Genomic DNA, 16,080 nt, shown 5'->3' with positions numbered 1-16,080 from the left:
GACAAGTAGTATAGAAATAGAAGACACAACATAAAGAAAAAATAATAATTTTAATTAGGAAAAGATTTTTGGAAAATTTTCTAGTGTTTATTTCCTTTTTCTTTTTTTGGGGGGGAGGGAAGTCCCCTTTCCCCCTCCCTGGGTGCGCCACTGATCGGAGGATATGTTAAAAGTGTGGAAGTTGCTACAATAACATCTTCATGGTGAGTACCGGCACCTTTTTTTCCAAAAAAAAAATACTGCCTTTGGGGAGGGAGGAACATTGCATACTTTCCATATTTTTGGGAAAAATTATTGTCAGCTTTTTAATTATTGGGGATTAGGGTTTAAACCTTACCGCCATTATGGATCAAATACCATCCTCACACGCTTCGTATCCATCATATATTTCAATGTAATATCAATGTATTACAATTTTAATATGCACTTCGCATCCATGATAACATTGATGTCTATAGACGTCTTGGCCGGTAGCCTGGTTAAATTATTATCTTTTTTTTTTTTTTTTAAATTATTGATATGAATAGTGCATTATTTTATGACAGTTGCAATTTGTAAACACTAGAGGGCAAATGGTATAGTTGCCACTAGCAGAGTGCAGTGTCCTTTTTCTTAATCCGTTTTCGTGGTCAGGTGGGAAGTGATTTAGCGGTGATTTGATTGATGTTTATGTGTGTGTGTTTTGTTGTGTAGTTCAGTGTGTATAAATTATACCGTTAATGTTTATTTGTTTAAATGGGAAGCGTGTGGCTTTCTACAGTTGTACGAAGATAGCAAAGAAAACGTGCATTTTTAATTACTTTACATCTAAAGAGTTCTGGTCACACAACTTGCAACTTAGCTGGGTGACATCTGTATTGTCAACGTTATCTTCAGAGATCAAAGGTCAGACTTACAAGTTACCGGTGCATAATAACTCAGCAGTGGTCTGTGCCAAAATCCCCAGTGCAATAAGCAGATTACCCTTCAAGACGTACTTAGTTAATTTTTACAGAAGCATTATGTCCGTTCCAGGAGTTAGAATATCATGGGATTTGGGAATCGAACCACAGGATCTTCTTAATAAAGCAGAAGAATTAATAATTGAGTGTCGTAAGGTGTACGACACAGTTGGGGCTTTAAGTGAGGAAGAAGTAAACTATGAAAGTGTTTTAAAGGTGAGGTGTATATTAAGCAAATTCGTTTATCCTTTTTCTCAATATCTAAGGATAACGGCTGTTCGAGGATATTGTGTGAAAAATTTGGGAAGTGTTATATTAGATATAACATTCTATGTACATTCAGTATTTCATATAGTTTAATAGTTTCATGAAACCGAATTTATTCAGACAATATTTCTTTTAATGATAGCCTGCTCTGGTTTTATATATAGGTGAGATCTTATCCCAAACAATGCAGAAGTATATCAATACGAAGTGACACACTTATTTTTTTAATAATCAGTATTTATAGATGGCCTTGGTGGTGGTATTTTTTAAGAGGTAAGATTATAGTTTATTCATTGCCTTGAATAAAGAAAAACAGCCACGGAGAAAAATTATTTAGTTTCATACAGTTTATATAATAGTAAGAGGAGAGCTGCATATGGTATATTGTCAAATAGTGGGCAGGAAAAATAATCCAGAAATAATATCTTCCATATTTTTTTCACTATTTTGTAATATAGACTAATCAAATGGTATGTCTTTCTTGTAGATAAATTTATACATCAGTTACACATGACTTAAAATTTTTTAGGAAATGACAACGTATACCAAAATATTAATTAAAAAGCTTTAACAGTACCTTTCTATATCTCAGCAATGTTACATTGCCATCGTCTGGGAACATAAAACTATGATATGTGCACGCAGGCACTAACAATGAGCAAATGAGGCTGAAGAAGGCAACTGGTGTTGGTCCTAGAGTCCTAAGGATCCTCTAGCAGTTTAAACTGGGTTGTCTTGGTTGTTAGGCTGATGTTCTAAGGATGCAAGCTTTCCAAATTTGGGGCAGTCTCATACACATAAATTTGTTGAGATTTGGGGAGTTTTTTTAGAGCCAAAAAAGGTAGTGTGTTGTAAAGGTAACCAGAGTAGTTGTGATTAATCATCCTGAAAAGTACAGGAGTTATTTGTTAATAAGAAACATGTATTCACGAAAATGTATACAATGCAATGACATAGTATGCCGGCAAAGGTTGGTCGATTGGTAGAGCCTCTGCTACTAATGGCTCAGTTAAGTAAGTTTGAGCATGGTTAGTAGTTGGAAGGGGACCCAATCGTTCGATGCTGTTGGCACACTTCCTCGATGAGTCTTTAGACTTCCTGGAGGTGTCAAATAATAATAATAATAATAGTATAGTAGAGAGTGTTTTTATATAAAAAAATAAATTAACAGCCTATTTTTCTAACCCACTGCGGGTGAAGGCCTCTCCCATTGCGGGTGGTTTTGTGTCTATTACTCCTATGGCGATGCAGTGCATATTGGGAGAAGACAATCACAAACATCCATACCTACATGGAATTTGAACCTGCAGCCTCTTGGCTGGAGAGCGGATATGCTAACTACTCTGCCAACCAGGCTGGTTTATATATATATATATATCAATCATAATAAAATTTAATGGAATGAATGCGGCACAAAGAGAAAATATTAAACAGCAGATTTAATTGTTCTGATATTTTGTATCTGTTACAGACATCTTCTAGAATTACAATTGTAATTACACAAAACAATAAGTGAAAGAAATTAGACTACTTAAGCCTAAAGCCCTATGAGGAGTGCCTTGTATGGGTGCTGTTGGCTAGCGTTAGATGTTGGGCAGGAGGCCTAAAAATTAGTTTCCCAAATCTTGGGAAATTTAACACAACACAACACATTTATTTAGATTATTTTGGTTTTTTTGAAATCTGCTGCTGATTCTATGCTGAGTTAGCTTTACATTATGAATACCCCCACTCCAATTTACATATTCAACGTGATAATGAACGTCGTGATAATTTGACGTGATGTCAATGTCACATGCGACTACTATAAATGAACACACCTGTCCTCTATACGTAATCACTAAATGTTTACCAGTAACGGTGAAACATGGTGACGTAAACCAATTTGACCACTGGTAGATAGCTGGAGGTCTGGATTGCAGATGCCAGTATTTCGGAAACAGCTGCACTTACTGGTTGCTCCTGTACTACTGTATGAAGGGTGTACCATATCTGAACTGGGTTAATCATGAACAGACATCCAGCGGAAGGGCTCACATTAGGCAGCCAAGCATGGTTGATCCTAGAGGAGGGGGGTGGCAGCGTTGGGTGTCATGACTGGTATCAGCAACCAAACTGCTCTACTTAATTGCTATTACAACAGTGGGACAGTTTGATCCATTTCCAGATGCACCATGAGGTGTACCCTACTTCGCCTGGGGTTCCACAGCTGGAGACCAATGAGGGTACCCACAGTGATGGCCAGGCATGGCAAAGAATGTCTTTTGGGCCAAGGAACGTCAGCAAAAGACCCTCAACAGATGGAAGAAGGTTGTCTGGAGTGATGAGTTTCATTTCCTGCTGCACCATGTTGATTGTTGGGTTTGCATTTGGCATAGAAAACATGAAGCCCTATCCCCTGGTTGCACAGTTGGGGTTCAACAGGCTGTTGGAGGTGATGTTATGATCTGGGGAGCTTTTTCCTGGCTCGTTTTTTTCCTAGATTCGTTTGTTATCATCTCACAAATACTGAATAGTGAATGCTACAGGGACCTGTTTGCTGACCATCTCCATCCATATCTGCAGGAGGTCTATCCAGACCACAGTATCGTCTTTCAACAGGACAGAGCCCATTGTCATCAGACTCAGACAACTACTGAGTGATTGGAGGAACATGACAGTGAATTCGCCACATTGCCTTGACCCCCCCCCAAACTCAAATGACTAATAACCCAGTCAATAACCAATATCCTAATCGAACATGTGTGGGATAAGCTAGAATGGGATGTGAGAACTGCTGATGCTCCTCCATGGAATGTAGCGTGAACTGATGAAGTTGCTGCAGCTGACATGGGCCGAGTTATGCATTGAGGATGTTTGACACCTTTTGGAATCTGTTCCTAGGCAAATGATTATTATTGGTATTATTATTATTATATGGGCACCTCCATGGAGTCTGAAGACTCATCACAAGAAACCCAATCTATCCACACAATCCGTCATACCTCTCCGTGTACTCCTTAACAGACAGAGCACTCACAACTGACTCTGGCAACCTATTCCACTCATTCACAACTCTTCAAGCAAAAAATAGAGTCCTCACACCACTAATAAGCACACCTTTATTCAACTTCCAGGGATGACCCCTTGTTCTTGTCTCTCTCTAGTGCTGAAACATTTCCCCTGTATCTCTTTTATAAAACCCTATAAGCATCTTAAATGTTTCTGTCATATCTCTTCTTTTTCTCTTAGCAACCATACACACACCATCAATCTATCCTCATAGGGAACGTTGCAGAGACCACTCGCCTCTGAATCCTCTCCACCACTTCTTCATCCACAAGAAACCCAGAGGACCAGACTTGAGCACAGTAATCCAGATGTGGGTGTATCAACATCTTATAAAGAGGAATGATAACTTTCTTATCTCTACTTGTTAATGTGTTCTTCAATAGCCAAGTAATCTTATGAGCTATCTTACCAATATGTCCTCTAATCCCTAAATCTCTAGCTTCATCTCTTTCCTGGAGTACATTACCATCAATGTGATACACGGCTTGTAATCTATTTATCCCAAAATGCATAACTTGACATTTCTCAACATTAAACTGACACCCATTAACTTTTGCTCACACTGACAGCCTATTTAAACCTGCAAGCCCTCCACATCACCTTAACTATTACTCTACCTAATTTTGCATCATTAGCAAACAACTGAATATTTCCTTTCAGGTTATTTCCTATATAATTTATGTACAAATTAAACAGTAATGGTCCCAGCTCTAAACTTTGTGGCCCACTACTAGTCACATGTTTTCATCTTAATTCTGCTCCTGCATATACCACTTTTTTGATATCTGTCCAGTAGCCACCTTTTTATCCACTTAACCAGTGTCGTATCCATCCCCATTTGTTCTAATTTGCTTAAGAGAGTTCCATGTAGTATTCTTTCAAATGGCTTTGCAAAATCCAGCAAAACTGTCGTGTAGCCATTTCCCTTATCCAACTTGGCTGTTACTCTGTTATAAAAGTTAGTAAATTACTAAGGCATGACCTACCCTTCACAAAGCCATGTTGCCCCTTATACAGTATCATATTTTTATTCGCCTATTGTTGAATTTTCTTTTTCACCAATATTTTCATTACATTTACCACCACACTTTAGTTACCGATTGGTCAATAATTTGATATTGCAGGCTTAGAACCTTTCTTAGGCAAGGGAATTATTTTGTCCTCTTTCCACTCTATGGGAACTCTACCACAGCTTAGACTTGATTAAAGAGCCTAGTCAGAGGCATTGCCAGTTTCCTTGCATATTCATGCAAAACCTGATATCAAATCTAATCCCATAGCTGTATTTGCATTGAGATTTTGCAATATCCTAAGAACCTCCAATTCATCACCTTCTGTTTCCACATTAGTATCTGTCACATAGGTAAAAGCATCACAAGGATGATATATCCTTACAAAGTGGTCACTCAGTAACTCAACTATTTTATCTGCTTCTGTCTCCTCATGACCATCATCACTCATTAAGGTTAATCTTCCATATTTATTCTTCCTTTTACTTGCCACAGAACGAAAGAACTCTTTGGGATTTCCTTTAACCCACTTGGCTGATTCTTCTCATAATCTGATTTTGCCTTCCTTGCCATGCTGGTCACCTTTCTTGCCTGAGCCTTGTACTGTTCATGAGTTTGCTGGTCACTTTTCTTTTTATATACCCTCCACAGCATTTTCTTCTTCTGCAGCTTGTGCTTAATGATATTGCTAATCCATCTAACTCCTACCCGATTAACCGTCCATACTCTCGGTGGTATACAATTTAATACTGCTTCCTATAGATGACCTTTAATCCGATGCACTACTAACATCCTTACCCTGCAGTGTTTTATGACATGGGACAGATTTAAGCTTCTTCCTAAGCTTGTCATAATCACCTGCCTTGTAGTTCCACAAATACCCCCCTTCTTGATAGAATATTCCTCATAATGATTTTAAACTCTCCCAAGTCAAAATTACACGGTCACTTTCTCCATTTGGAGGGAGTGTGACCACTTTGGTTATGGATAGCTATGACTAGATCCAACACTCTTCCCTAGTCCCTCTGTAACATGTGCTGTCTCAAGTAATTATCCTCTCATTAGTTTTATTAAAAATTTCATTTCCTTTTTTCTTTCATAGTTGAAGTCTACCGTAATAATCACTCAACCTGTATTCATACTAATTTGGTGATGTTGTCTTCCAGATCATCTGTGGAATTCCCTGGCCTATAGCAACAACCAACTGTATATTTTGTATTACTGGTCTTAATCTCACACCAGATTGCTTAAATTGAACAGCCATCCTCCTGCCTGTCTCCTATTATCATCATCATCATCATCATCAAATTCCTGCCATGTACCCTCAAGGGGTGTACAGGATATGACAGTACTACATGAAAAAATTACATCATTACTAACTTCCTATCTACAATTTTCCTCCAAATCAGTCTGTTACTTGTCAAGACTCCAACATTATCAGATCTTATATTTCTATCGTTTAAGGCACTTTGTACCGTATCAATCCACCTATATCTTGGTCTTCCTCTGGGTCGTTTTCCTGCCAACCTGGCAGAAAACACTTGTTTTGCTAATCTTTCCTCTCCCATTCTATTTAAGTGACCATACCATCTGAGATTAGCTCTGCTAACGCATTCCGGGATGCTGACAATGTCAAGTTCTTTCCTAATATCCTCATTTTTAATATGATATTACCATTGATGCCATCTGTTCACGCCTCTAATCTTTCTTAGGACTCTCATATCTGCGGTCTCTAGTCTTTGGTCAAGTGTTTTACTTCTGACCCAGCTCTCATATCCATAAGTTAAAATTGGTTTGAACACTGTCTTGTATACAGCTAATTTAGTGTTAAAACTAATTTCTTTCTTATTCCATATGAATTTATTCAATTGACTTCCCACCATACCAGCTTTGCTGATTCTGTTGTCTATTTCTATATTTAGTTTACCATCTTCAGTAAAAATTGTGCCTAAGTAGCTGAAATGTTTTACTTGTTCCACAGGTTCTCCATTCACAACACCATTGACATTTTCAATGATTCTGCCTATTTTCATTGTCTTTGTCTTTTTATTGCTGACCTTCATACCATATCTATTACAACAGCTATTCAATTTAGTCAGAGAATCTTGCAGACTTGTAGCGGATTTATTTAGAAGTATAACATCATCCGCATAAAGCAAAGAGCTGACATTAACATCTCTAATTTTGATATCAGGTTTAATACTACATTCCTTCATAATGTGATCCATATAGATAATGAATAACAGAGGGGATAATGTACATCCTTGTCTCACACCAGATTTAACATTAAACCATCTTCCTGTACTTCCTTCAATTCTAACTGCTGACTCACAACTCAAATAAAGACTAAGTATTGCTTGATATAATGCCCCATTGACACCATATAACTGCAGCGTATTGAATAGCTTCTCTCTTGGCACCTTGTCATATGCCTTTTCCAAATCGACAAAACTTAAATACAGATCTTTGTTATATTCCCATGCTTTCTCGACTATTTGTCGTAAAGTGAAGATCTGATCCTGACAGCCTCTATTTGGCCTGAATCCAGCTTGTTCTTCACCAAGCTTTTCTTCCACAATTCTTCTCAACCGTTTCTCAAGTATACTTGCATAGATCTTGCCAGGAACACTCAGTAGGGAAATACCTCTGTAATTCTCACATTCAGTTTTATTTCCCTTTTTATATATGGGTACTATGAGAGCTCTACTCCAATCATTGGGAATTCGTCCCTCTGTCCAGGCTTTCTGAACTATGCAGTGCAGCCACTGTAAGACTCTTATACCACCATACTTCAGCATTTCTGGTCGAATATCATCTACTCCTGCTGCCTTTCCACATTTCAAGCCTTTGATGGCTTTTTCTACTTCAAGTGTGGATATGTATTCCTGACTGCATGCCTGGTCAGCGTTTTTTATCACTGTGCTGTCATCACTGCTTGTTTCATTTAGCAGTTTTTCAAAGTAATTACTCCATACTTCAAGGATATCTTTTTCTCCTGTTTTCATTTCACCTTTATCATCTCTAATTCCTTTTACAGCACTCTTTCCTCCATTCCTAAGCTTCTTCAACAACCTCCAGAATATTTTGCCACCTTCTTGATATTTATTTTCTATATTCTTGCCAAAGTCCTCCCATGACTTTTGTTTAGCAAATTTTACACACTGTTTAGCTTTCTTACATTTGTCTCTGTATTCTGTAAGAGTAAAAGCTGACTTCTTTGCCAGGAACTTTTGATATGCTTTCTTCTTTTCCTTCACTGCCTCTTTAACTTCCTGTGTCCACCAGGGAGTTCTGATTTTTTTATCCTTGCACACAACCTCACCACAAGCCTCTCTGGCAGAATCAATCAATGTTTCCTTCAGAGTTTGCCACTGAATCTCCAAGGTTTGATTCCTGTTCTCAAACTCTTTCATTTTCTTTTCAATAATATTTCTGTATTTTAGTCTACAGTTCACATCTGAGAGCTGCTCAACTTTTATTCGCTTTAAAACTTTCTTACATGTTATTCTTTTCAATATGAAATTCAATTTTATCCTGCTCAAGACTAAATAGTGATCACTTCCAATTTCAAATCCTCTGTACACTCTGGTGTCCTGTACCAAGGAGAAAACATCACTATCAACAATAACATAGTCAATGAGACTTTTCTTATTCCTAGCCTCTTCTCTCCATGTGAATTTGTGCACATTTTTATGTTGGAACATGGTGTTAGTAATAACCAGTCCATGTCCTGAGCAGAAATCCAACAGATATTTGCCATTATTATTAGCTTTGCTCTTTTCTCCAAATTTTCCCAAAATATTTTTGTATGTCTCACAATCATTTCCTACTCTGCTATTTAGATCCCCAACGAGGACCAACTTTTCCTTTTTCATTGTGTCAGTTGCTTTTTCTAAAGCCTCAAAAAATTACTCCACTTCTACCTTAGTAGAACCTTCTGTGGGACCATAGGCACAAATAAGTCTCATTGTCCAGTTCCCCATTCTCATATTTGCCCACATTACTCTACTTGAGACTGACTGCCATTCAAGAAGATTAGCCTCGTATTTTGTGTTGAATACTATGGCTACTCCTTCTTTTCCTTGATTGTCATTGCCTGAATATAACATTTTGTATTTATTGCTCAGAAAGATCTCACCAGTTTTGGTCTTTTTTGTTTCAGTCACCCCTATTATGTCGATCTGGTACTTATCTAATTCCTCAGCTAGCTCCATTTCTTTGCCATTCAGGCTTCTTACGTTGATAGTACCGATCTTTAACTCTGGTGATGTTGAGTTGGGGTTTGTTTTCAGATTTGTTCCAGTAGCTGACTTTTCGCTGTTCGCCCTGGTTCCCTGGCGAAAACAACGGGGGCCTTGTTTAACCGGGCGACGCCCCAGCCGGCATGAAATTTTGTCATGTTGTACCATCATTCTATATTTTGGTTTAACCAATAAGAATACAATTTGGTCGGCTAAATCCCAAATTGCCAGCCCATCCTCGTCCGTTCAGTATCCAAGTAGATACCCAACAGGGTGCACCACGAGAAGGTGAGGATTGGACATTAGGTCAGAAGCCCTGGTCGGTTCTCCGCATTCCTTTAAAGGCTATGTGGAGGTCTCCTCTCAGTTATACAGCTTTGACCCTTAAGCACCCCTGTCTCCTATTATTTGGTTACAATTCATCTGCTATCATCAGCAGTACTCCTCCCACCATCTTATCTTTTCTATCTTCTCTGAAAATACTATACCTTTGCATTCAATCCCTGTAACTACATCATCTACTGTTAGCCAAGTCTCACTAATGTGTATAACATTTAGTTAGGTTGCACTAATCAATTCCAAAAACTCCTCCCTCTTGTTCCTGATAATTCTGGCATTAGTATATGGAAACTGCACCATCCCTTTTGACCCCCCCCATCTACCTTTTACTTTCTTTCTAAATTGACTATCCTATTCAATATTTTTTGCTTGAGAAACTGAATTCCTCACTTGGTCATTCTAACACTCACTTGCTTCATCAGTACCTTCACACAAACTACTCGCTTGCTTTCACCTAATTGCTTAAATTTCCCTGAAAATTTGCACGTCAGCAAAGACAACATCACTTGGTGAGCAAAGCTCTCTCCAGACACCTAACACAAATACCTTTTAGATGCAGTCCATCAGCATTGTACAAATCCTTGTTTCCATCAAACAGAGACCACAGATCCACAAATTCTACATTATTCCTTCTGCACAATCCACATATAGTCTCATTGGCTATCAATACTTTCCTCCTCAGTTTTCCTCTATCATAGCATGGTAGCAAGGAGACTTACGGTTTTCACTTTCTCGATCTTCAGTTTTGCCTCTTTTAACAACTCCTTTACATCTTTCCTCATAATATACTTCTCAATTCTCAAATCATTTATACCAACCAAGACAATCATTTCCTTTGACCTTACCTTTTTGCATCTGGATGGCGTTGCTAATATCGTGAATTTTTGCACCAGGGAAACACGATTTTGTCATACTTTCATTAAGTACTCCCCTGATCATTGAGTCTCCATACATAATTTTGTCCTTAACTTGCTTTTCTTGTTTGTGCAGTTGGTCTTTATTTTCCTTTCAGATCACCTGCTTTCTTTTTTCAGCCCTGCTTAACTCTTGTCCCTTCTGTAATTTTTCAGTTTTGCATTTTGTAAAAAAACGAGTTCTTTATTAACATGCATTTCGTTGTCCTCTATTTCTATGGCCTCACTTTCAACATGAATAAACTTATTTCTCATCTTACCATCGGTATTTGTTGCATTCTCATCACCTAATAAACACTCGCTTTTAAAACACTTAAGACATGCTCTCCAGTTTCAGTTTCATACTCTCTCCAGTTTGAATTTCCTTTTACATGTTCTTTAAATTTTTTCAACGAATACATTTCACATACACTGCACTTAATAATATCCCATGGATTCAAATTGCCAGAAACCATGCTTTGCCGACATTGTTCGTCGCATGATTGCACAGAGAGGTGGACCAGCATCTCTCTTAGTTATTAGGTGAGTGTTCCTAATGGAAAGCTAACTCAGTGTATAAAGTGTCTTTCATGTTTTTATTCGTTGTGATGAAGCATAGTAGTTTTATTCCATCTGATCCTGTGCAGGGTATCCAAGGCATGGATACCGAGACCTGACCATAGTTGTGGAAGGGGATGTAATTGTTAGGGCTTCCACCTAACAGCTAAGGCCAGTCAACAACATCCATAGAGTGTGCACCCTCATAGGACTAAGCTTTAAATAGTCTAATTTCTTCCACTTATTGTTTTCTTTTTGTTATTATAATTATAATATTGTATTCCTGATGATGTCACCGTGACAGAGACAAAATAGTTATATTTGTGTTATTTGTACTCTCCGAAGATGTCTCACTGACTGAGAAGTAATATTGGAAGTATTAAAATTAGTTTTTAATCCTTTCCTAGTGCTATCAATATTACATTAAACCTCTAACACGAAAACACAGACAAAATATTGAAACAGTTACACCTGCTGTTTAATTACTTCTCTTTGTGCTGTATTCATTTCATTAAATTTTGAGTGTAAACCAGGACCTAAGCCTAAATATGCATTCACACACACACACACACACACACACACATATATATAGTCCGCCTGGTTAGCTGAGTGGCTATGCGCTTCGCAACCATATGCCTGGGAAAGGAGTTTCCTAGGTTCAATTCCCATCGGCGACGTGAGGATCTTTCTCGGCCATAGATAAGTTAGCTGGTCTTGGGTGTGAACAGTAGGGTTTTTCTCCCCAGTTTATCTGGGGTTTTTTATCCCACAAGCAGGCAAACCGGTCCTGTGAACACACAGGCTACAGTCATAGGGCACACCTGGAGGCATAGGGCTAGCCACCTTATCCTCGGGATGGGTACGGCTTAGAAGAGCTAAGGATAGCTCTGCAACAGGCCGCTAGGCCTAATACATGAAGGGGAGAAGATGATATATATATCTGTTATTCCCTCTCCTTTCCATGTAATGTTGCAAAATGCATACTACATCTGTGCCATGTTTTGATCAAGGAAAAAGTGGAAATCTTGTGTTTCTTGAAAAGCAGGGAGCTCTTTGGGGAATGTAATGCGAGGGAAGCTGTTCCTAAGAATGTATGTAAATGAAACAAAGGTGAATGTTTCTTTAGGATCCTAAGGGTCATGTCACTTTGTTACAGACACAGTTTATGCTATAAAGTTGAAATTCACCTTTGTCACCTTGTGACAAAGGTGAATTTCTGTGTGAGTGAGAGGGAGAGAGAGATTATTATTGTATTGGATTGTCCTCGCCCTCTTTTGATTAACATGTTATCTGTTATCTGTGAGAATCAACATGGATTTGTGAAAGGACGCTCTTGTTTTAGCAATATGCTAGCCTTTTATAATAAAGTTACAAGAACATTAGATGAGGGAAAGGCATATACTGCAATTTTCTTAGACTTGGCGAAGGCATTTGACAGGGTGCCACATGATAAGCTGATATTTAAGTTGCAGCACATGGGTCTGGATGTCAGATTGGTCAACTGGATTCAGGATTGGCTGTCTGATAGGTATCAGAGAGTTGTGTATGGTGGAGCAGTTTCCAGGAGGCAGAGGGTTACAAGTGGGGTCCCACAGGGCTCAGTACTAGGACCTATATTGTTTAACCTTTATATCAATGACATAGCCAGTGGATTGCAGGAGGATATTCAGTTGTTTGCGGATGATGCGAAGCTGGGAAGGATTATTAGTAATAGTGCAGATGTGGTAGCCCTGCAAGAGGATTTAAATAAGCTAGATAGATGGGCAAATGAATGGGGGTGTCAGTTTAATGCAGCAAAATGTAAGGTCTTGAGGTTTGGGAAACATCGATGGGATGCTGCATACTCTATGGGAGGAGTTATACTGGAGGAAGTAGGGGAGACAAGAGATCTGGGGTTGATGATTGATAGAAATCTGAAGTTTAGGGGACATATTGCAAAGGTGGTGAAGGTAACACAGAGGATTGTTGCTATTATGAGAAGGACACTGACCTGCAGAGATATGAGGGTTATCATTCCGTTGTATAAGTCTCTGATCAGACCACACTTGGACTATTGTTCTCAGATTTGGTCCCCAGGATTTGAAGGGGATAAATTAACTGTGGAAAGGATACAAAGACGGATGACAATGATGGTTTCAGGACTGTACAAGGATAGTTATGAGGATCGGCTGAGTGAATGTGGACTGCAGAGTTTGGTGGATAGAAGAAGGAGAGGTGATATGATTGAGACTTTTAAACTGTTGAGAGGTGGTTACAGGGTTGACACTGGGGAGTTCTTTCGCTTGGTTGAACAGCGGGAAGGAGTGATGACAAGAGGCCATCCCTGGAAGTTACGAAAGGAAACTGTGAGCAAGAGGGTAAGGAGTGGTTTCTTTGTGTGGAGGGTGGTTGAGCCGTGGAATGCATTGCCTGATGGAGTGGTGTGAGCGAGAACGGTCAGTGAGTTTAAAGAGTGGTATGATAGACTTTGTGTTTCTCATGGGGGGACCTCCCCTCGATGAGTCTTGACAGACTTTATGTCTTAGGAAGGACCTCCCTCGATGAGTCTTTTGACTCCTTGGAGGCCTGAATAATAATAATAATAATAATAACATCAATCATTTTTAGGGAAGTTTTTGTGCACCACCGAAATTTGTCATCTTCATGTTGAGGCAACTTTTCATAGTGGAGGGGGGACATCCAAGTGATAATAATGGCCCTTTTCATTCTTCCTCCTTTTCTATATTCTTTGCTTCACTTCTGCTGAACTTTTTTACTTTTCTATCTTCCAGACCAGCATCATTGAGATCCAGTGCCTTATCATCATGTTTGTCATGTGGCAAGACCTGTGGACATCTGGAGTGGAAAATCATGTAGGCCTGCACTACTTCGATCCCTGCTTTGGCAAGATGGGTGGGCTGGCATGATCAGTCAGTTAGTGGGCTTGCTTGCAAGGGCCAGCAGTGTTGTAGTAAATCTCCTTCCCCATGGTCTGGGAGACAGGGCCCAAAGGTAGCTCTTGCATTCTGTTCTCAAGCATAGTCATTGCTTGCTGGAGAGTGGGCATCCATGTGTAGCTCTAGTGGGTGATGGCTCTGATTCTGAACTAACTTCTTTTTGAGAATGAGTAATTTTTCATCTCTATGCTTATCAGGGACCCTCTCTCAACAAGCCCAAGCCAGGTGCAGAAACCATTTGCACACCAGAAAACAAAAATGAGGAACAGAAAGCAACAAATATACCAACGTTCTTAATTATATATTCAACAAACAAATGTCCACTTGGAAAAATATAAATCTTGAACGTTCATGAACTTTTCTCAAGGAGTAATATCGGAGACCTTATAGATGTTCCCAAAAAGGAGGTTTGCTCATAACTGAAGGACCAAGGAGGGATATAAAGAGAATCCTCATAGGGATGGTCATCTAGTTTGGTACAGGAATATTCTTATATTCCACATACCAAAACCAGCAACATTAGTGAAGTAGGGTATCTCAACTATCCTGTTAGGCTCTGAATCCTATCAGAAGGATTCAGGATGTAGAACGTGATACACTGCTTTGTCATAAGTATGGTCATTCTCAGACTGCCTATCATGGCTCTGCAACCTGTCTGATGTGGCAGTATGAGCACGAGAACAAAGACGACGTGGAAAACACCAAAATGTCTTAATCCAGAGGGAGTCACCTAGTCTACTCCTGAACATGTCAAAGGTGGAAGGATGAAAAGGAGATTTAAAACCAAGCAGGACATCACTTATCAGAGACAGAAAGACAGCATATCATGGTAGTAGTTATAGCACATGGTGGTAAACCCTCTTATGCCAAGAAGACAACTGTGAAGAAAGTGTCATCAGTGACCTTAACCGGATCCATTAATAGATGGGATGGGGCTCTATTTTCCCACAAAAAATAAAATCATTATTCTAGTGTTCATTTATCTAGTTTTCTGGATGGAGTTCACTTTGATTATAGTTTGGATATTTTACTTCTGAAGAAAGAAATGGACACTGGCCATCCACAATTTCCAAAAAAGAAAAATTCCAAGACCAATGATAGAGCTCATAGAATAAGAAGCCAGATGACTCCACCAAAAATAATGAAAGCATTTCCATAATTGAATTCTGTCAGAACACTGATAACATCAAGGCCCTATTGCAGAAGCATAAACTAGTGTATCTCTGCCTGCAGTAGACATATCTATATCCCAGTGATGATTCCTCACTATGAAATGTTACCATCATTCATAAGGACACGATGAGGGATGGATCTGCCATGGAGGAACCACTGGCCTTGTAGGCAACCATACCCTGCTTCCAGCAAGTCCCACTCAACAAAAACATAGAGTTAGATGTAGTCACCATCTGATTCTCAGTTGGATGTCTGTTGCATCTACATATCTCTCTCTCTGTAGATCTTGATGATCTCGCATTGCAGTAAACTACCCCTATACTTTTAATGAGGGATTTAAACAGCCTTCATGGTGGGGTAGTGCACATACTGACATCAGAGGTGGGGGGGTTATAGAGGGTATGCTCAGCAACAGTCTGCCTCTTAAAGATAGGAAACAGCACCTTCCATCTCCCTCTTGGACAGACAGGAAGATCAGCTATCATCTGAATGGAAGAACAAAAAAAAAAAAATACATCTGCAGTCCTGACTGGTCATTCTGGCCTTGCAGACCATGCTTTTGATACAGCTCACAGTATCAATTGGAAAAAGACAAGTAACAGACTGATTTGGAGGAAAATTGTAGATAGGAAGTTAGTAATGATGTAATTTTTTTCATGTAGTACTATCAT

At 39.0% G+C, this 16,080-nt stretch overlaps 1 protein-coding gene across 1 annotated transcript in view; it reads left to right on the top strand.

The window, feature by feature from the left end:
- Positions 1 to 614: 614 nt before the first annotated feature.
- LOC150092594 (thimet oligopeptidase-like) overlaps positions 615 to 16,080 on the top strand; it is a 329,903-nt gene continuing 314,437 nt past the window's right edge. Inside the window, exon 1 of the mRNA XM_090414823.1 lies at positions 615 to 1,157. Within this exon, the coding sequence (XP_090270949.1) occupies positions 720 to 1,157 (438 nt within the window). The 5' untranslated portion in view covers positions 615 to 719. The remainder of the gene's footprint in view (positions 1,158 to 16,080) is intronic.

Source organism: Typopeltis vanoorti, chromosome 25, assembly GCF_054136105.1.
Source record: "Typopeltis vanoorti isolate ZY-2024b chromosome 25, IOZ_Tvanoo_1.0, whole genome shotgun sequence".
Lineage (NCBI taxonomy): Eukaryota > Metazoa > Arthropoda > Arachnida > Uropygi > Thelyphonidae > Typopeltis > Typopeltis vanoorti.
The sequence above is the reverse complement of the archived record's forward strand: the minus strand, read 5'-3'. Positions and strand labels throughout refer to the sequence as shown.